Here is a 23,256-nt window from a genome sequence, read left to right as displayed (position 1 = left end):
TTTTTCTTGGAGGTATTAGCCACAGCTGTGAGCTAGAATTAGGAGCAGCACATTTAGAGCAGCAAGGAAACACTATAACAAATTTAACCCACTTCTTTAACCTGACCAGAACAATTGCTAGTGTATCCACATATAGGGCTTGGAGACAAACCTGGTAGAACACTTTCTACAGGGTAAAAGCTTGGGAAAGTACCTTAAATCACAGGTAACTGTCACCTCTCTTAGTCTAATCAGCAAAACTCTCAAACTGGCATCCAGTACCCATAAATAAAAGTGTGGGATGCTTGCACTGATACCCTATGTTTGCTCCAGGCACCAGTATGGAAGAGGGCTTGAGATTCTCATAGTACATTATAATAATAATAAAAAAAAAGTATCAAGAAACAAGATTTAGCCCCAAGGATCAAAATCTAAATACACAAGTCAGAGATGCACAAGAAAGAAACTATGAAGGAAATAGTGACTTGTCAATAATGAACTCATTGTGCAAACAGGACAAAAAGCCTGTGATCCATCTGCAACACTGCTATTCAAAGAGCCACTATTTCTTGTTTCCCTTACCCAACTCTTGAAATCCAGCATCCCAAATATTAGCAGAACTCCCATTGTGCATAGCAAAGAAATTTGCAGATGGCATTTAAGTGGTCAGATACTCCTGGCATGCAAGAATTCCAACTGCGATCCATCTGTGAGAAAAAAATGTGCTCGAGATTTCTTGGGTATTTTGCTGTCAGCATTCAGCAAATTTCATAAGGGAGAAGTTCTCACCTTCAGTTAGGACTCTTGGATTCTCACAATCATAATTCACTATGAGAATCATTTTTTCCCCCGCTATTAGTTCTAGCAAGTTCAGTGTCTAGTACATATATGAAATAAAGTACTAGACAGAATGTGAACTGGCATCAAAATATTTTGTGTTCTTTTGCTCTATTATCACAGTATCTATAACAAATTGCAATTTTATTTCTGTTCTTTTTGGACTCATCTCCTATCTTCCACAGCAGACATCTACGTAATTGCCTAGCTCTTTTCTTTGGAGAGTGCACAACAAATACTTGGTGTACTGAATACACATCTTCAGATGTATTAGGGCAACTCAAGCTGAGATTCTTAATCATCTTTGTAGTCTTCCAATGCAAATACAAACTTTTCTCATTTGTCTTTGTGAATATGTCTGCATGTTTCTGTTTGTTTTCTTTTATTAGTCTTACATAGGCACACCTTCCAGGAAAATGGCTGTACTGTCAATTGAATATCATGCAAACTCTCAGCTTTTGAGAGGAGAACTCCCTACATTTAAGTCTATGAAAAACAATGTTAATCTTTCCCATAAGGGATTCTTGCTTCAATTCTTCTGCCCCATCCCTTTTATTTCGTCTGTTCTTGATTCTGTTGATTCTTCATTCCCTTGTACAACAGGCAGACTAACTTTGGTTTTGAAAATATCCCCTGAAGTCTTGCCTGATTTATTACTTTCAGACTCACAGCTCAAAAGTTTACTCCAAAACAAATCTAATTCTCTCCCTGCTCTGCATGCCTTCACTCTGTACGCCTTCACTCTGCACTAACTCCTGTCAGCTTTTCTTCTGAAAGCTAAGCCACTGGTCTGTATTTTCCACCTGATCTCTCCATTCTCTTTGACACTGCATCTCTATACCTTACAGGAGTTAACTTCCTTCTCTTGAGATTCTACATTATCTGGCATGCATGGCTCTTCTGCCTCTCTAGCTTTCAGCATGTACTGGGAGATTTTCCACTTGATATTGCTTTGAGTCTTGTCAAGACTTTTTAGAGACAATTCCAATCCTGTATAGGTTACAACAGCAAAGGCACCAAGGCTTCAGTGCAAGCCAAAGAAACCCACAGGAGTGTCCTGGTCACCAGAGTGCACTGAAGTCAGCACTGTTTCCTATTTAAAGTTGTAGATATCCAGATCAGCTTGATTAAAGGGAATTGTCTGACTAACGTAAAGCTGAATGGTAAAAAGCATAACAACTTGTACACAGCAAAATGATAAGCAGGTGCAAGTAGATGAGAGACAGTGAAGCTAACAGGAATATATTAGACAAAATAATGGTAAGAGTTGCCATGCCTTATACGACCCGCCAAATACTTTTCTTCCCTTTTGACCCCCCCCTTTTCAGTCACATCAGCTTTAAGTCACCTTACTGAATGCACTGAATGCCACAGTCTGTGTGAACTACAATCCGGAGAGAAGAGCTGCACTCTACTTCAGACAATTCCTCATGTTCATGAGTGTGTGGCTCAACAGGCCTGTAGGGAGGCTGTGGCTGGTATTTTATATTACAGACCCTAAGAATAAACATCTGCATTAAAACAGGTGGCTTGAAAGAAACAGAAGGCAGGAGAAGAAAATGTTATTGAAAGGCTAAATAATCTAGTCCAACATAAAGATGTTCATCATGCTCAACTTTGTCAGCTTAAAATTTGCTTTTCAGATGTTTTGCATAGCTGTGCTCACCTGTCCAAACACCTCCTCGTTCACTGTGAAGGTGAGATCCAGGATATCTGTGATGTTGTTATCTTTCATCCACTGCAAGCTTTGATGGAACTCTTCATCCAGGTACTCTAAGTCACTTAAATCACATGGCCTGGTTGTGAGGCAAGAAAAAAGATGAAGGTGAATATATGAACCCACAACTATTGTAGGAATACTTACTAGTAAGAAAGTAAACTTATGACAAAGATCCAACATAAGGCTGGTGGGTTTTTTTGTTTGTTTTTGGTGTGTTAAGAAACACAAACCCTCTTAAAGTAGTTCTGCACTGTCTGCATGGCTGGGCTCAAGGCCAATTCTGTTGGCTGCCTGTATTGTTTGCTGTTGGAAGGCACCCTTGGGGGTCCAATTTTATGTGCATCTTCAAGATATCATGCACTTCAGAGCATACCTTCACACACACACTTACCTTCAGCCCCAATAGGCCCCACCATGTTGTGCCTGGATGCTTCCCTGTATCCATTATCTCAAAAGAGAGCTCACAGACTGACATAAGGCACACCAGGCATCTAAATTTTTTGCTAGCAAGGAGCCAGGTTTGCTGATTGAAAAGGCACATGTATGTTACAGGCAATTTAGTTTCAAACCCTAAGGGGGCAAGAAGGATGCAGGAGCACTCTAGGTTTTATTCTCTTTTCATACTAGCTCAGATACAATATAAATATGATTGTTTGGAGCCCAGCAATACTAACTGTTGAAAAAATATAAAACAAAATGCATGTTAAAGATCTCTATAGACTCTTAATTAAAATATCTTTCCTGATTTGGACTCATTCTATTTCAGCTATACTTTAGTGTGGTCTTTGTCACTCAATTATAGTCTTGACTTACTACTTGTTAGTGCTGCAAATTTTATGTACATTCTCTTCCCGCAGTCTATTAAAGAGAGACAGATTATCAATTAAAGTGAACCTTATAAACCTTACAGAATTGACAATGAAGATAATGTATTACTAGTAGCTTCTGCTTGTTAATGTAAAAGACAGTAGAAGACCAAAAAGAAACACTCACTGTTTCCATCTGCATTAGCATTCCTAATTTAGCCCAAGTTGTGAAAAACTACCCCACCAGTGAGAAATCATGTATCTTTCTTAATATGCTTCTCCCCTTTTTTTCTTAAGAAGAAATAATGATATTTGTTCTATCAAAGATGATTTTCAGTTTTCCATATATTTTAATTGCTTTGATAACTTTTAATCAATATTAAGCTTTGAAATTATGGGTGAGTACTTTCAAAGGCATATTCTCAAACATCTTACTTACTACCCACTTATAACAGCACAGGCAGCATCTACCAAGGGCAAATTTTTGGAGAAAGTCAAGAAATATTAAGATGACTTTGTTATCTATCATGAACAAACCATGAAACAACAGAAAGCCATTGAAGGTCAGAGTGCTTGAAGCAACTCTGTGTTTCTGTAATATCCACTGCTAAATCACTGCTTCTGCATTGTTTCTGCACAGCTGTATGCTTATACTTACAGTCTTAACAGTGCTTTGTAGAACGGCCTTGTGAAGAAAGCATCAAGAAGGTACTGATGAATGAGAGCAAGGCCAAGAATACGACCGCTGAATCTGAACCTAAGATATAAAAATGCAGAGTAAATGAAATATAACTCAAGACATTCAGCATAGAAACTTACACAGGTAGCAGTTGTTCTTTGTTTCTCATGTAGTTTCTTATATTTATGCATTTATCTATTTTTTCCCAGCAGATATTTAACATTACCCCTCACATCTCTGACTGATCAGTAATGGACCTCTCTTTGATCCATCTCCTGCAGTACCTGTCTGTACACCTGGCATGATGTGTGCTTGCCCTTCCCAAGCCAATAAATGTTTTGAACATTCGGATTTTGTGATCCTTAGTTGAATTTTCTGAAGCAAATGTACTCCATCAAACACAATGTTTAAACAGTGAAGCACAGTGTCATGCTCTGTCTGGCCTTAGCAGAAAAACGTATTATCAGAACCCTTTCCACAGTGGGACTTTGAAGCACTTCAGGTTAATGAGTTGACTTCATAGGCGAGGAATTGAGATTCAAACAAGATAACTGTTGTGAACAAGGACAGACATTAAAATCATGAGCTAAAGCTCAGGAAACTGTACTTCTTAACGACGATGCTCAGCATTCACATACTTCATATCTTTTAGAACAACCTCCAGTCCTATTCCAAGTACACTCAGAAAGTGCTCTACCCATTACCCATTACAGTCCATGATGTGATGATAAATTTTTTTATGATTTTGTTTTTTTTTTTTCCCTATGACTTAGGTATTCTTCCATCAAACCTGGCTTTAAATCAATAACCTCAGATAGAAAAATACAGAACTGATGAAAGTCCAAGTGGGGTTCTTCCTCCTTTTTATTATTATTATCATTATTATTGTAAAAACAACCCCTATCACCTGTTCAAAACTTATTTCTGAAAAAGGAAAAGAAAAAATTAACACATCCTAATTGCAAGTACTTGAATTTTAAGCTGACTGACATCATAGTTAAGTTTTACTGCACAAAAGATGAGAAAGAGATCAAATAGCTGAGAAATCATTCCTTCTACTACAGGAACCAGAGCAAAGACTCTCCCTGCATAAAAATTAAATGTGAATCTCATAAAAAAGTAGTGCAAAATATCCATGCAGTCAACTTTATGCTCATGGGAAAGTACAACAAGTACTTAGTTTGTCAAATGAGTCACAAAGTAGGATGCTATGGACCTGGTTAGCATCTACATCACCACAGGAGCTGCCTCAGGATCCCCTGCATCCAAGAAAGGTGCTTATGGCATGCAGCTGACTGGTAACAGAAGAGTGGTTATATTACTCCCTTACAGCTGTTTCCACAGCAGCAACAAAAGGCAGCTGTTGGATCTAGTTAGGACCTGCTTACTTCACTTGTGCTGCAGTGCAATGTTTCCAGCAAAAAAGCAATGAAAAGTGGGGGAGCTGACACAATGGAAGCACAGTGGAAGCCAGTCAGCTCAAATCCCAGAGATGCTGAGCCTGTAATCCATTAGTTTTATAGCACCTTCAGGACCTATAATAATGCCCGTTTGTCCCAAATAATGCATGTTGGCTTTTTTTAGGTTTGTTCTTCATAGCTCCATCCTCCCATCCCTATACGTTTCGAAAATGAATGTTGAATGAAAATACTGTCAGCACTGTGCATTTCTCACCCACAGCGCTCATCCTATGGCTACTCAGCTGTGCAGGACACAGTTGGAATAAATAGAAGCTGAAAGTAGCTAAGAAAAGTCTCCCTGGCCTGGAACTCTCTGCTAAGAAACTGCCAGACAGCATGAATAGTTTTCTCTTTTTGGTTTTCTCTTTGCTGCTTGTATCACTTCTTCACATCTCTGTGGCTTTTCTGGTATTAATGCAAAGCTGACGTGAAAGGCTAGTGCACCTAATCAAGGTGTGTACAATCACAAGCAGACGTTATTGCAGCTATTAATGGCAATTTAATTGGAATCAGTGCCTTATGGCAGAACTGTTTCAAGCAACCCAGATGGGCAAAGTTTCTACGTGAAAAGACCAAGTCTGGCAGGTCAGTCTAACCAAACATATGCAGAACCCTATGCTATGTAGTCCACTCTAAGCAGGGGCCTCACTGTGGTTCCACAATCCCACCCCTTGTGATGGTACAGTGCTATCTGGTCTGGATAAAGGATGTGAAAGAATTAATAAGACACTGCCGCTCTTGTTACTTTGCAATACAGTAGATTAAAATAAAGCTATAGTGAAAATTATAGTTCTTGGCAGCTCTGTATCACCTCAGGAGACAGACTGCTGCTCTTCCATCCTGAGGGGGCTAAACCAGAGCCTACAAATCCTTTGTCCCTTGCAGCCACCTTTGATATCTCTGTAGAGACTTACTATACTGAACTTTTTGTGCTGAAAAGTGGTCTAAGAGAAAGTCCTCTGGTCCCTTGTCCATTCTGGACCCTGTCTGGGACCATAAGCTTACACCCCTTCGATCCAGCAGCGCACTGAGAAACAGGGGCTGAAATAAATCAACAGGTACCTGTCAGAAAGGAGGTCTTTGCTGAAGTGCTCACAGGACAACTGTACAGTCTGATGACATCTGTATCTATAGCCCTTCAAGTTGAGACCACTAGCAGCCAAGCATAACAGTGCCACCAAATAGATACCAAAACTTGCAAAAATCAGCAAGAAGCCTTCAGTGCAAAAAGACTTGAGGGCAGCAACAAGAAATTTCCTCCTTTACAAAAAGGCAGTTAAAACAAAAATAGATCCTTGTGTTTATTTCTTCTTGAAGGATTTAGTGCACAGGTGAAAGTCAGAGACTTTCTGAGGGTGAGACAAACCCTTCAGAAAAAACAAGTTTTCCTGATGGAATAAGCAGCACAGAGGTAAATCCTGGCTGGAGGGCACATACCTTCCTTAAACCTGACTTGCATATATCTTTCTGAGGAAGTATAAAATGGTTACTCCATTTCTTTGTAGCAGGAAAGATATCTTGAGAGAGGTGAGAAACGCAAATTCTCATTCTGTCTTTTTCTTTCAACACCTTTTCCTTTCTGAGACAATCACTGAGTCTGAGTAATGCAGAGAGGGAAAAAACAGGAGAGAGTTAATGAACAGGAAATGGTGGAAGGAGAAACAGAATTAATGAGCAGGAGGGCTGCTCTGGTTTCCTGCCTATTGACACCACTGCTCCACTCAAAAAGGACATTGTGTGCACCTGCTTTCTGGCTTTTAAAAACACTACTCTTCGACCCATTTGCAGGAGTTTCCACACCACCCAGCTAACTTTCTTTCCTTGTGGAAGCTGCAGGTGCCCCTGAAATGGCCTGCTTTCACAACAGCCTGTTGCAAAATAACAGTCTTGTTCTCAGTGGGATTCTGCATACTTACCACATGTCTGTACACAGAAAGACAAATCTACACTTTGTAGCAAGGACTAAGCAATATTTTTTCCTACAACTGCAAGTGAGTCACAGGAAATTCAATTTACTCTGCTCCTTATCATGTAGCAGCAGAATAAGGGAAGTCCAATAATGACTCTTTGTTACAGGACCCTCTCTTAACTGGTTGAACTTGCACAACTGTACCTGACATGATAGTCCTTCCTCATATTCAGATGGAAAATGATGTACAAAGTTATAATCTATGTATACAGTGGAAGAATAGCTTTTGTTTATCATTCCATAGAGGATGCTTTGTGGGCTAAATTGGCTATGGTATGACAAATTTTACATCCTAATAGAGGAAGTATTTTACGGGATGAAAAAGACTGAAAATCTCACAAATCTTATCTCCCTGAAATACATCAGCTGGGTTTAAGTGTGCCCTTCTCGATACAGTAGCTTGTGAAAAATAATAATAATAATTCAAAGAAAGCCTAAGAATCATAGAATCATAGAATATCCTGATTTGGAAGGGAACCACAAAGAGTTATTGAGTCCAACTCCCAGCTCCACATAAAACTCCAAATCCAAACCCGATGTCTGAGAGCACTGGCCAAAGGCTCCTTGATCTCCACCAGCTTGGGGCTATGCCCACTGCCCTGGGAGCCTGTACTGGGGCCTGATCACCCTCTGGTGAAAAACATTTTCCTAATGCCCAACCTGAGTCATTCCTGATGCAGCTCCAGGTCATTCCCTCGATCCTTTCATTGAGTGAGCAAAGATCAGCACTATCCCTCCACTCCTCTCATGAAGAGCTGTAGGCTTCACATCAGTTTGTCTGATCAAACCAAGGGACCTCAGCCGTTTTGCCCTTCAGGCCTTTCCCCATCTTCATAGCCCTTTGCATGCTCTCTAATATTTTATGTCCTTTTCATATTGTGGCATCCAAAACTGCAGGCAGTGCTTGAGGTGAGGCTGCACAGCACAGAGTGGTACAACACCTTCCGTTGTCTGACTGGCATTATAGGCTTGATGCACCCTAGAGAATCCTTTTGGCTGCCAGGGAATGCTACTGACTCAATTTCAACTTGACATCAACCAGAAACCCCAGAATTCTTTCTTTGGGGCTGCTCTCCTGCCTCTTGTACCCCTGCCTGCACATATATTCAGGGTTGCTCTGATTCAAGTGCAGAATCCAGCTACAGACCACCTTTGGCAGCTGTTTAAGACAAAATGATGCTTGGTAGGGGGATGAGGCCAGAAAGCTTCTTAGTTCTTCCACAGTGGGAGAGGACCTGATCTCAATCATTATTAGACATCAGAGAATCTAAAAGGGGAAAATATTTAGAATGGCCCAGTAATAGTTAAGGCTTTAATCTGAAAATGCATCTTATTAGGAGACAGAGAATTAAATCATGAAAATCAGATTTGTAGGAAGCTGGGCATCATTAGCTCAGGAACTATGGCACAGCTTGTTTTAAAAGAGTTAAAGCCTTCATCGTTAGGAAGAACCTTGTGAGTATTCTAAAGGCTAGAAACCAGCTATTAAAGGAACCAAAAACATGTTCTTATAGCCTAAAACAATATGACTTGGAATGGAAAATTGACTGATGCATGATTTCTCAATTTTGCTGGATTCACCAGCACCAGCACTTTTAAAATGAAGAACACTGTTTCCCCTAAAAATACACTTTATTTTGGGGTAGAAGTAATACAAGACAGCTCTAAGAATGCATTTTTTTCCAAAAATAAAAAAGAACAGATAGTTATAGCAACTCTGCTTGGCCTCGTACATCCTGAATTTTAAGCAAAACTAGCAGTGTGTCAGGTATATGCACTGGAGGTATGTGTCCATATGCTAGTAGCACAAATCCTTTTGTTGTTTCACTGCAGGATATAATCAACATGTCCTGTAATGAGCTACATCTATAGAGCAATAACCCAGCATGAGATCAAATCATCTTCACAAAATCTCGTCAGCAGACCAAATCCACACCTTCTATCAGCTTCATTAAAAAATGCCTTTCTTTAGTGTATTTAACCACTATTCATGGTGATAGAAATTTCAGAACTTTTGAGGGGACTAACATGATAACATGAAGTTCTCTCTTGTAGACAGGTCAGCCAGGCAGGCTGGGATAGTTAACACTGCTCAGTTTATCCAACTGATAAATCTACAGATTTTGCAGACTGCCTTTTTGCCACCATGTCATTTGATGCTGTGGCAAATTTGATCTGCACATCTGCAGGCTAAGAGGATGCTGTGGCGTTCCTGTGCCACGCCTCTTCATTTCAGGAATCTGATGAGCTCATGTGTCATTAATACCAAAAGAATGGCTCCTACAAAGGCCAGGAGACAAAAGTGCACAAAGTCTCAATGCATTAAAGACAGAAGGTAAAATAATTCCTAAACTAAGTCCTGAAGAATTCTAACAGAAGGAGTAACAAGACTGTTGGTGGCTCATTTTCTTTTCCTATATCCATCCTCAGTGTGAAGAATTCTCAGCATGATAAAGATATAATTCTAGATAATCTCGATGTTGCTTTTCTCACGTTACGCTGAGGAGCTATCCCACCTCTTCTGATGTCTAACACCTCACTTGAGAACTTAACCTGGACCCCCATGCAGTTATTCTGAAGGAGTTAACCCATTTTTCTTTTGACATCAGCAGACTTAATAAGTCATGGCCTACCAGACCAAGTTTGTTGTAGTAATGTTTCTTTTCAGATGGTGATCTACAGGAATAAGACCTCTCTTTCTAGTCTTCCTTTATATAGTTTTATTCATCTTGGCACCTGAGTTTCATATAATGCCTATGTTTCAATAAACTGACTTCTCAATTTATCATTAAACAGTGCAGAGACTTTATGTCTGAACAGGCCAGTGTATTACTGACTTCATTCAGTGCTAGCCCTACTTTTCTCTTCTGGTTCTATCTTCAAACGGAACACAACATTCTGTTTATCAGTACTAAAGAGAAACCACAAGAGAAAGAGCTATGCTTACACATGATGGAAATACGAACTCTCAATGTCTTCTTAAGTCTCTGGAGTGCATGCGTTCTGAATTAGTGATTAAAACTCAAACCATTAATTTACCAGAGCTGGAAAACAATGAGGTAATGTAAACCTCATCGCTGCTTTATTTAACCTAATCAAATCCCTCAAAACTGTCTTTCTTGTCCTAGCTAAGTTGTATTTTCACCCAAACTGTCTTTCATCTCGTTTATATATTGGCTATACCAACCACAAGAAATCTGTTAGGCATGGCTAAAACACAGATTTGTGTCACAGAGAAAGAAACATGCTTTTACCATGGAAGCTGCAGGCAGTTCTACATAATCCAGAAAAATGATAGGCAAAGTTGATATAGATAAGGGAAATTGACATACCCCTTACATTTCTTTACAATGCAATCCATCAAACCGTTGCTTCCAGAAGGACTCCTTGGTTTAAACACATTGTGGCTCCAATTAATTGCTCACACAGAGAAACAGTTACAGCATTTGCATGCACTATGTCTGACTTAAAAAGCCCTCACAGAACTGGCTATGTAAGAAGAATCAAGCCAAGGCACCTGCACTGGCTCCTTTCACATCAACTGAGCTGCATCAGAAGTCATTAGTGCAGATACAGAATTGAGAAGATCTGTGTCTGGCACCTACAGTGCATGGAGTCATCATAGGTATGACAGCTTTGGTGTCATGGGCCATTCAAGAACCAGAGAATCCAGACATTTGAAAAGAGCTGTCTTCCTGTTCAGTCTTTCAAGCTAATAAGGAGATCAATGAAGTAGACAGACTTTCTATAACATCGAATATTAGCTATGCGTCATTCTAATAATAGCAAAGATGTTCCATGTACTGTAGCATTTTGGAAGAGGAGGAGTGTGACAGAGTGCTGGAGTCCCTATCTTTGCCCACAGAGCTTATGAACCATAATGTACAATTGTCCTCCTCTGGGATAATCTCTGGCAAACAAAGACTTTGATTTCTTAGTCAAACCTTTTGGAAAAGCTAGGGGGACACTTTGTTAGTGAAGTTTTATACACTGTATGATTTATGTTTGCTTTCCATAGCTTTGCCAGAGGAAAATTCATAGATTTTGTCATCTACCAGACAAGAGAGCCATACAAGCACAAGCCAAATGACTGCACATTTTCCTTTCATGGCTAACTGAAAACACTGAAGCCACAATAGTCGACTTAAAGGTAGCATATACTTTCAAGTCTGTCTGGGGTATAACAGAATAAGAGAGACTGATTATCATAAAATCACGGGCAAACACCCAGGAATGTTTACACCATGTTGTGAAGCATGATGCAGATACCCTTACACGAGCTAACTACAAACAGGTCACGCGGATTCACAACTTCAGGTCCAGAAGCTGTACATTGCAATTGCACTGTGCTTCATTTCAGCTAATGATCCCTACCTCTTAGGATAAGGTTACTTGGTTGAATAAGCTAAGAAATCTGTGTGCTAAAATTCAGCCATGCTACTAATCGTTTGGCCGTCTGTTTTAGGTTTCATTCTGCAAAACACTGAACACCTTCAACTTTTATTAATGCCTCTGAAAATTGACAGCTTTGATCCCAGGAACATGCAGAATGTGGCAGACCTGGATCTTTCTTTGCTGTTCTCTGAACCCTAAGAAAAGTTTTGACTTTTTCATTATGAATCCTTCCAATAATATAAAATAATTCCAGCTTCTAGTCCACCTTTTCTGGAATGCAAGTAATGAGACAATGTAAAAAGCTTCCTTTAACTGAATACTAGATACCGAATGTATATTTCTATATTCCTTTTATTAAGCAAATATTAATTCATAGACAGTGGATAGGTCAATATTTTTGCTATTCTCCACAACTTCAAGATTTTACTGAGATTTGGAAAAAGATTCCTGTCCCAGCTTGAGACCAACTAGAAAACTTGACATTATCTTTCTCCATATAAATAAATTCAGACCAGATAAATGTAGATCTGTAATCTTCTTTCTTCCTGCATTTTAATGTAACACTTATCTAACATAGTGAAATGAAAAATAACTGTCAAGGGGCAAACGAAACTTCAGCTTCTAGAACAACTCAGGGAAACAACTACACAAAGAGAAATACCATTTCTACTAAAAAAACAGCAAGATAAATGGATCGGAATGATTTACTGAAAAGAATTCTAGTTTTGTGGATTTTACCCTTTTTTATTCTACCACATGCATAGAGGAGACACCATACAGATTTTCATGTGAACACTCTCATCATTGGGCAAATTCAATAAACAATATAGCAAAAGACTACATGGCCTTAAGCAGGGGGAAAAAAACAACTTCCATAAAATCACAACTAAGCAGTTGCTTCTTCCTCCAACCAAACGAATTACAGAAGCAGTGCTAGACAATATGAGGTCCAGAGAATGGAAAAGGAGAAGAGGCTGTAGAAGACAACCCTTGTTTCAACCCTTCTGATACTGAGATTCAGATCCTCAAACGAACTTGAAACCAAGGCACCAGTAAGCTAACTTGTCACCAGTAAATGACAGAAAGCCAAGAGTAAGATAAATACAAAGCAGAAACTTTAAAAAAAGCAAATGGGTGCTCATTTAGGGAGAATGCTTTTTTTCTCTTTCACTTCGGTTTGCCTTTAATCTTACAATTCCTCCCAACTCTTAATAAATTATTAACCAGCTGTTTAGGCAGGCTATTGTCATACAGTCATACATCAAACTTAATAAGAAAATCAAAGTTTACTTCAGTACAGAAGGCATTGAGAGAGATCGTATATAGCAGCACAAAGGCATTTCAGTAACATACTCTTTTCACAGTGAAATGGTCTTATAACATGATTTCAGCTGCTATTTATTTTAATATCATTCTTGTCCAGAAGATTTACAAGAGTGCTTGGGAGCTCATGCAAATGTAATTTATTTAAAGTAAGATGTTGCTAGTAATTAAAATTTATACTGTAATGTAAAATTAAATGCTTTGGCTTTCTATGCTGTCTCTCATCTGTGAATTTCAAAGCAGTTTAGAGCATTAGTACACAACAAATGAATTTCAAGCTGGTTACAGAGTAGGAAATCTCTTCAGAGTGAAACTGAGGCAAAGGGGTAACGATCTAATTTTTAAAAGCAGCTGAATGTTTCTGGATGCTTACTCTGAGATGTGCTGTATCTGATCTACTTTTCAGAGCATGATTTTTCAGCATTTAGCATATACAGATCCCTTAAAGATGACTGTTAAACTGGTCTAAATTCATTACTTCTGCAAATGCAGATCCACACAGCCAATCCATTTGAGTCAAGCCACAAAATTAAATGTGTTTCTGACTGCCTTAACAGAACAGGTGGAGGGCCATATTCAGGTTACCTGCCTCAAGATCTAAAAAATTAGTCATTTACGTTTCACTGAGCCACATGATCCTCACAGCTACCGGTTCAATCAGTGGAGTACTGGCCACTTTCAGAGCTCCTGCTTATATTTTTTTACTACATTTATCCACTGTTTCTATAAAGAGCCACAGAATGTGACTAGGACCTAGCCAACTTTTGAATATAACCCATTAGATCATGAGGCAATTTATCATATTCTTTGAAAAGACCTTAGTTGAAGCAAGTTATTCTCCATGTGGCAGGATTAATTGTGGTTTGTTTCCTACAGATCTGCCTGATGGCCCTACGTTACCATACTGCAATAACTCCAGTTTCTCCTAAACAACTCTGCCAGTGCTTCCCACACTTCGGAGTATCTCTACTTTCTCTCTTCTGCCTTTCCTGAGCAGTCACAGCTGTCTCTCACATCTCTAGCTGCCACACAAGATGGTATCACTGGTTTGTGGCCTGCACCCATGGTGGACCTCAGCTAACTCAGGCAAGCTGGCCATCCAATGGGCCAAACAGAATAGGGAACTCTTGAGCTCCTCAGCTTTACTCAATCATAAATTTTTCAAAGCTTTTAAGAATTTAGTATCTGTGAGACACTTACCCTCCAAACTGATCGAGAAACTGTCTGATGGACTGGCAGCACAATTGCACGAGGCACAGCTCCAAAGGAAATCAGGTTAAGAAAACTAAGCACTCCCAGTAGAAAAGGATAGTTGAGGTTGAGACATTCTTGGTAAAACAACACCCTGCCTTCTCAGAAATACTTAAGACGGACAGTGATGGCTACATGGCTTTTCATTTACACGAAATAAATAAACGGGAAGGTCAGAGTTTGTCTGCTGGTATACCCACACACCAGGCAAACCAACTATGTGCCTAAATTGTCAGAGCAGGTAGAAGCAGAGGCTGTATACATTTGCTTGGCTCAGGGCTGCAGAAAGCACATCAGTTGGCGTAGGGGGAAGCAAATACTTGTCTACATGAAGAGTGGGTGCAACAGGCTTTCATCTGCCTGCAGAATACTGTGTACAAATACATGCAAGTCTTCTGTCTGTTCAGCAGCAAGGATTAGACTATGGGAGATACCAGAAAGCAGAAAAAATATTGACTATGGGAATTGAAACTTCTATCCTAAAAGCAGTTCTGAATAAGCACTAAATAAGTTCTAGATAAGTTAATGTAGTTCATTAGGACACTGCAGCAAGAAATCAGTCTACAGTTTCTGAAAACCTAGGCCACTGGATCTCACTGTAATGCCATCTCTATGTTCTTCAGTAGGGTTCTGCACAAAAGCATTTCTAGTCACAAATCTTCAACTTTCTAAGACATTTCTGCTAAGTAAATGTATTAAACTTCATCTAAAGAAAACAAAAAAAAATCAAAACACAACAGAATTTTTCTGCAATGGATGCTGTAATTAATGGATGCTGTAATTAATTTGCTATGAAAACACAGAAGATGTTTCAAGTTAGCATCCATTAGATCTCCAAATGAATGTCTGTGAATGACTTTATCTGTCTAGGCCATCTAGTCTTTTGTCCCGGGCTTCCTTTCATATTTCTGGCAGTGCTTCTAAATTTACAAACACACAATGAACTAAAAATTCAAAAGTAGAGGATGCTAGTTAGATAGAAGAGCAAGCAAGAGATCTGGTGACAGAGCGGGGTGCAGGTGACCGTGCTGTGACTACAGTTCTGTGTCTTGAAGAAGTGCGCACTACATTATCTTACCAGATTACTCTAAGACAGGAGTGTCGTGAAGGAAAACTCTAGCTCACTCAGAAGACATGAAAATAGAGACTGGAATTTCTGCCTGACAGCAGTTTGTGAACAGATTTTTGTGAAATGAAAAGGCAATGACACTTCTGTTATTTCTCTCACAGGAGGGAGAGACTGTTCTTAAGGCAACACTGAGAATTGTTTTATTCTAAGAAGTAGAGTTTAAGTGATATTACAATGACAGGCAAATATTAAACATCTAAAACTGGTGGCCACAAGAACAAGTAGTCCTCATGTGTGGTAAAAATGATACAGAAATAACCACATGTATATAAGGAATACATATTCACTTTACTGTGTTTCTTAACTGGACCAGAGTAGGAAAATACTATGGAAAATTGTAGATAAAATGAAGGTCCAAAGAAAACCATAGTGTATTACAGCATGGTTAGACAGTTTATTCTGTTACAACACAGTGAGTGAGATGTGCTGAACAGACACTAGCCATTTTATAGATCTGTTCATAAATGTACCATGAAGACAAGTGGGAGAGTAACCCATGGCTTGCATCAGAAACTAGATATTTTGCTTCCAGAATGTAGAACATATTTTCTCCATCAGATAGTCTGTGGTATCCTACCTCGATTACTCAAAACACCTGACCAATTGTTGACCAATTGTGAAAATGAGAATATTCTTTCTGGGCTAAACCGTATCCTTTTACTGGAATAAAATATTGCATCTGCAACCACATTTTGCCCACTTCTTTGGAGAAAGGTAAATTATCTTCTGTAGGGTTGTGAACAGTATTTTTGAAGATGTTTTCCAGTATTCAGGAATAGAAGTAGGCACGTTACATAGATCTGATAGAACGGCTCATTGCTGGCATGGATTGAAAGCAATTCTATGAACTTCAAGTACATCCTGTAGCACAGAAATAAAAATGTGTATAATCAAACCTCGTACATCTAGATAGATTTAACTGTGTTCTTTCAGATAGAGGAGGATTTAAAATTAATTTTTCTGAAGATTGAAAATGTTCAGCATGCACATATGTTAACTGCAGGTAAAAGTCTTATTCAATGGAGGCTTGCAGGAAATGTGTTAAGTCTCAGTTTCTCCATAAATGTGAAATATTTTCCAGTCATTACGTTTCTTTTTTTTTTTTTTAACTTTGGCATACAACTACACTGCACTTTGATGTGCTCATTTTGGACTCTGAATGTTGTTTGTACAAAGAGCAAGGCATGAAATAAGCCATTAACAGAGCCTGAACTGTAACTTTTAGGCCGGAGGGGGGAAAAGAAGTGTATTTTTCAGTTCTGCCAAAACTTCACATCTGTGCATTTTGTTACAAGTGTCCTATCTCAAACTTACCACTGTTCACTTAAAAAGAGAAAATATTAAATAATTTTGAGGGAATTTTTCTACTCTACCATGTCTCTACAAGTCTTGCAGAATTACTCTACAGAAAAAACATGTAAAAGGCAGATGTTACACAAATGATAAGCCTCGCAGCATCAAAAGGCAAACAGTTCAATAAATCTGCAAATCTAAAACTATTGTAGTTGTGATTGACATTAATCTTCAAGTTTTAAAAAGATAATCAATAATCTGTGAAGTCTGAAAATCATTTCATCCATGTATGGTCGCTGATGTTTCTACCAGTTTTGGAAACAGGAAAATAATTTCTTGCAAGTTAGAGAGAGAAAACTCTGCTGGAACTATATCAACAAGTAAATTTGCAAACAGAAGATTTAGTACTGACTTGGATGACTCTAACAATGTTAGAGAAAGGGTGAGAACTTCAGGAAACTCCATTCCTCATGAACAAATGATGACACGCAGGTTAGTACAGTATCCTCAGAGAAGTTAGTGTGCAAAGAGTTAAAGAGCAATCATATTATTTCAGTTTTCAAAAGCTTAATTGAAACCTCATCATAGCTTGTAACCAGACTTCCGAATACAGTCCTCTCGTATAACTGATATACATGTATATATGTGTAGTACATATATATATAGTATGCATAGCTGAGTTCAGTCAACATAGACAACATAACAAACTTGGAATGCCTGCATATCTACAAGCCAGCCATGACATCTGTCAGGCTAATTATAAACTGCTGTCTCAGCCACTTATTTCCATAACAGGTTCAAGGAATATTACTGAGGAATTACAGGATTGCTTATCATTCCCTTGGGTTCTGCAATCTTACCCTGCTTAATGCTACTTTATGTACAAGCCTCTTTGTTCATAGCATCTATTTCACTCTACAGGCCAATGTACTTCATCTCTCTTTCCTTAAAAAAAAAAAAAAAGCAAGAAACTAGAAATACCTTAAATCCTAACAATATTCTAGTATAAAAGTAGCCTCTATTGACACATGTAGTTAGAGAAATACGGTCCTAAGTTTTTAACTGCTACTGATTTCTCATTCAAGTAATAATTGCTATAAAAAAATACATTAGGTGTCTCTCCACTTTTTAATATGTCCTGATTACCTTTAAAATCTGCCTCTTTCTCTTCCATGATAAAATCTCTTAATGAGCAGAAGAACAAAATGGGACTAAAGAACAGAGAAGGATGTATCACTTCTGTTAAAAAAAAAACTGAAGCTGAACTTTTTTTCACACAGACACTATTTACAACAGATAAGAGACAGGAGTTATTTCGAATACCATGGGATAACACGGTATCACCAACTCTGGAGTAACAGGCCCGAGTCCAGTTTGTTCACAGTGTAGGCAGAAGAAGTCCTGTGCCCTGGAATCAAAATGCATCCTCACAAATACAGCCTCTGAAATCAGAAGTTTATTCATGCTGCCTGTCAAGCTGAACAAAGGACAGACTGTATTTTTTCCTTGAAAACTGGGAAGCCACTGCATAATGTTTAATTAGCAGGGTTGCAGAGGGAGACCGACAAGCTTTAAGAACTATGCCACTCTCTTCCTGCTAATGACAGCAGAAAAATAGTCCTAGTGCAAAGACCACTGTTATCATAATGCTCCACTGCTGGAAGTGGCAATAGCAAAAACAATTCAGAGACCAGTACTAAGTCACAGCAACTTATCTCTTCTTCCACTGTAAACTTAGTAGAGATGATGCTTCTTTTTGTCTTTCTTGACTTCCTGCCCACTATAAACCAAAGCACACAGAGTACTGTCTAGAAGAACAGAGGGGCATGTGCTATTGGCAATTTAAAAGGGCCTGAGTGGCCTTCCATTTGAAAAAAAAAAAGAATTTCTAAGAGGAGTCATGACATTGGTTAGATAAAGCAAAACATCATAAGAACAGACCGATGTTTCAGTACTTCTCTGAAACAATGAAATGCCAGAAGTGACCAAGCACACGCTTCACTGAACCACACCTGAAACTATCAAAAGGAAAGCAAATCCCAAAGACGGAGTGATCTGCAGGCAGATACAAAAATAAAAACATCACAATATGCATTCGAAATTTTTGATGAAGAACCAATTTGTTGGTTGCACACGTACAAGGTAAAGTGAAGAACACGTCTGCTCTGCTGGCCATGATCCATACCCAGGCAAGGACACTGGCAGGGACAAAAGGCGTACTGCTTTCTCTTTAAAGCCCTGTAGTAGGTACAGAGCAGCAATAAGGCTCTTGGAGAGCACTGTCTAGCTTCCAAGCACCAAGCTGCTTGATGTGCTAAAAGACCACACAAGATATCCTTAGAAAAGGATCCAGGAGAGCAGAGCCCATACTCCCATCCTTTTCACATTCTCAAAGAAGAACAAAAACATCAAATCCCAAGTAATACAACTAGAATATCTGAATAACAGTACTTCATCACAATTCCTTTTTAAAAACCTTGCTGCTGTATTTACACTTACTCCTTCTCTTTCTTCTCCCAGTCTACCTCTCACTTCTTCCCAACAGCAGCAATGACACTTGTATGCAGTCTAGTCTAAATCGACAGCTTTTGTGTTTGCATTTCTATTTCCGAAATGTTGTAAAAGGATTGTTCAGTTCTGCATAAAATGTCCTTACCATTCCAGGTGATTTTCAACAAAGGCAGACATGGGGCTGATCTGTACAGTGTAAGTGTCATTGGCTGAATACTCAAACAGCCCGTAATAGGGATTGAAGAGCTCCTGAGACAGAAGGAAAAAGAATTCTCGAGAGGGGCCACTGTAGTCCAGTCTAGAAAGTAAAAAGTAAAAAAAAAAAAGAAAAAACATAAAAAAGAGATTCATTCACATTTGAGCAGATTTCCTTGTTTTTGCATACACTGCCTGCTAGTAGGTAGGCCTCTGCACAATTAAGTGTTTCTAACATGATATAGTTCCTCTCCCAAGACTTGATTCTAGAGCCTACAGGGCGGAGGGCAAAGACCCTCTTCTCACTTTTTAGCTTTTTGGTGAGTTTGAACTGCCTATGAGCATCTGGGTTCTCAGATCAGACAGCTCAGACAGAAGCAAAGATTGATCTTACTCCCCTACTCCTAACGACACAATCTAGCCCCTGGTATGATTTCTTAAGAGTGTATAATCTAAAGGTAAATACTGAGGAAGACCAAGAATCAGACAAACTCCTTCAAGATGGAATGGTGATCCATCAGTTATTCCATCCAAGTTCCTAATATAAATTCCTAATAGTTTCAAATACATGTGATACACTTAAAGTTCTGCTTTGCGACTGCGTGACTTTGCTCTGTAGAGAGTGAGCTTTTTTCCTTTTTTTTTCTTCAATTTAACTTTTGAATCAGTTTCCAATTATACTGAAAACAAACAAAAATCCATCTTGAATGAATTAACTCAGTTGTGATGGATTTATTAAAAAAAGATAATTCCTTAATACTGATAAGTAGGTTTTTCAATCTAAAATATATCTACATACTGCAAAATGAACAAATGATTTGCAGCCATACATCGTGCATGCCAAAGCAGTTTCTGAGGTGGGCGTTATTCCTTATACTTAATAAATGTCAAACAAGTGGAAAACTGCAGCTGGATCAGAATGTTTTGTAATATGCTTCAAGTTATGGAAACATAATCACAAGAGTCCGAATGATCGGTTGGTGTAACAGTAAAGATGATAATGGGCAGCAGGTCCACCCTTCTCTGCTTTACATTTGGAGGCTCACTATTGTCACCTTCAGCAGCTTTAGGCCAGAGATCGTGTGAGTGAGACTAAACATACAACAGCAAGAGGGGATAGTAATAACTCCACTTCAACTATCATGCTAACCATGTAACAGATCTGGTTCAATGGACATCATACTGGGCAATCCTGATGATGGCTGGAGTAAAGAACTGTGAACAACATCTGCAACCTCCAGAAAAGACCAGATACTGCATTTCAGGGCAACACATTAACACATAAAGCTTCATAGTTTATTCTCAATATCATTTAAACTTTGAACCATGCTGAAAGCTCTGATCATACACCATCATATGTCCATACAGCATCAACTATTCTGTAGGGAATGGCTAACCTGGGAGTCCTTCTAGGAGAACCTATATTAGCATCAAATATGAGAAACCCAGGAAGAACGTATCTTCAGATGTAAATGAATCAGTGAAAAAATGAATGAGTTTGAGAATCAGATTGGTTTATCATTTCTCCTGAGGATACTTTGCCACACACAAAAAAAGTTATTACAGATGTGGGGAAAATAACATGACTTTGGCCAGTGTAAGCACACTAGAATGCTATTCCAAAAATGCAAAATGAGGTATTTTGCATGTTTAAGCTTTACTTGCAAGTCAGTGACAAAACCAGCTGTAAAAGATGACCTCTATTACATCATATTGATTCCATAGAGTATAATAAGAGTTAAAAAAACTCCTGACACTAAGATTTACTGGGGAACTCTCTTTTAAATCCATTACTTTTATTTTCCAGTGGACCTAATGTAACTCTGAACCAACTCAGCTCTTCAGAAGCTCTCCACTTGACATGCTATCTCAGAGCTGACAGTGTCAGTGGTTGCTGGAGAGAACTGTGTCCAGAGCTTTACTGTTCTGGTACTTTTATAATGAAAAATCTATTTTTTGTTTGTTGTTTGTTTTTGTTTTGTTTGTTTTTAGTAAATGAAACCTTACATACAAAGCTATTGAAAAATATTATTTCAAATCTTTGTTACAAGGAACACTGGAAACATGCAGAGTGGTTTCTCCATTAAGAAGAATATGGATTAAGTCTCAATTAAAATGTACCTCTTGAGGTGATCTGGGGTGGCACTGAAGGTTCAGATTAGATTCTGAAATGAAAGGTCAGCGGCTTGCTTTAATCATATGTATACGGTTCTAGGGTTTGTAAGGTTGGCAGAAAGTCTCCTGAGAAAAGATTTTCTCAAGAGAATTCTATTGCTTTCATTTTTCAGCTGGGTGAGTTGAACTGTTATGACTAAACTTTCTCACTTTAGCCAGAGCATAAGTCCACATATAATAAAAAATGTTCATTGGATGGCATGCAAAGCAGAAACATTTGAAGCAAATCTAGATTCATTTTTTAGAGTAAGAGTAATAAAAGGGGTAAAGACTTTGTCACTAATTATAGTTTTGAGAGCAATTCAATGTGTGACCATGGGCCTGTAGTTCAGTTTTGTGTTCCATCCAGTCTAAACATTCATGGCAACAAGGTGACATCAGACTTAACCACTTAAATTGTTACTTTGAGAGATCTAGATGGTATAGAAAAATGAAGAATTTTTGCTATTCTGATTTTTAACAAATGTTTGGTCTAATTAAGATGGATCATTAACACAGAAGTAAAACAAAAAGTAAAATAAAAACAATTCATAAATGCTCAGCTTTAGTCAACTCTATGTTTTGCAACAGCTACTTCAAAATTGAGAGCATTTAGTGTTTCCTACCCTTCCTCGCCAACAAATGTGATGTAAAGTTTGTTTCGCTGGAGCTCCTTGCGTGAATATGCCATCACCTGGTTGAAGGTGCCTTCCAGTAAGTGGTCACGTCGTATAATTAGCCTGCAAAGGGAGGCAGAAAAGGAGATATAATGATTGAATCTCGTGTGAGTCTGTAAGCCTGAAGGTAAACAAGATCTGGTAAAGAGAGAGATTCAATTCCCTAGAAGTCAAATGAACTACACTAAAGGGGATAACCAGTGACTAGGACTCCCCAGCTCTGTAAGAATATCGTGATGATGCTTGTCTGGAATAAATTGCTTAGTTTCAGTCCCCCCTCCACCCCACCCTCTTAACAGATGTGATTTGGTAAGAAGCCATTGTGATGCATAAATTCAACCACATGCCCAGGAAATAGCTTAGAAACATAGAGTCTTTTAACCCAGTAAGATGACTCAATCAAGTATAAGTAGGTACAGAGTCTCAAGCCAACTACCGAGCTCAGACAGCTTGGAAGTCAGTCCCAACTAAGACAATGATCCCCAAAACACATGAAGAGAGGCAGAAATCTCCCTGGTTCAAATCCACAAGGGCTACCAATACAGAGAACTACCTGAAGTTGAACCTGCATAGATGGGATAACTTCTGTAGGGTCATACTCTGATCCTGAATTATTAATAAGTAGATCCAAAGGATTTGGAGCTGCTCCATTTATTACAATGAAAAAGCTGGTAATAATGTATAGTTTATTACCATGGACAATTGCCTGAACAGATGATTTTCCTTCTAGTGAATGACAGGGAGGACTATCAACATCCCCATTAAACAGGACGGCGAGAAAATATAAATCTGTAAGATATAATTTCTTTGCTCTTTTGCAAGACATGCACTTATCAGAAACTGGTGGTTCACATATGAAGTCCAATCTCTGGCGTGTT

General features: G+C 38.7%; 1 protein-coding gene across 3 annotated transcripts in view; it reads right to left on the bottom strand.

Annotated features, from left to right (window-relative positions):
• HECW1 (HECT, C2 and WW domain containing E3 ubiquitin protein ligase 1) overlaps positions 1-23,256 on the bottom strand; it is a 182,138-nt gene that overhangs the window by 14,911 nt on the left and 143,971 nt on the right. For all 3 annotated transcript variants that reach the window (XM_010713107.2, XM_010713108.2, XM_019616710.2), the window contains exons 21-24: positions 22,328-22,441; positions 19,498-19,650; positions 4,001-4,099; positions 2,483-2,612 (exon numbers count right to left, since the gene is read on the bottom strand). In XM_010713107.2, the coding sequence (XP_010711409.1) occupies positions 2,483-2,612; positions 4,001-4,099; positions 19,498-19,650; positions 22,328-22,441 (496 nt within the window). The remainder of the gene's footprint in view (positions 1-2,482; positions 2,613-4,000; positions 4,100-19,497; positions 19,651-22,327; positions 22,442-23,256) is intronic.

Source organism: Meleagris gallopavo, chromosome 6, assembly GCF_000146605.3.
Source record: "Meleagris gallopavo isolate NT-WF06-2002-E0010 breed Aviagen turkey brand Nicholas breeding stock chromosome 6, Turkey_5.1, whole genome shotgun sequence".
Lineage (NCBI taxonomy): Eukaryota > Metazoa > Chordata > Aves > Galliformes > Phasianidae > Meleagris > Meleagris gallopavo.
The sequence above is the reverse complement of the archived record's forward strand: the minus strand, read 5'-3'. Positions and strand labels throughout refer to the sequence as shown.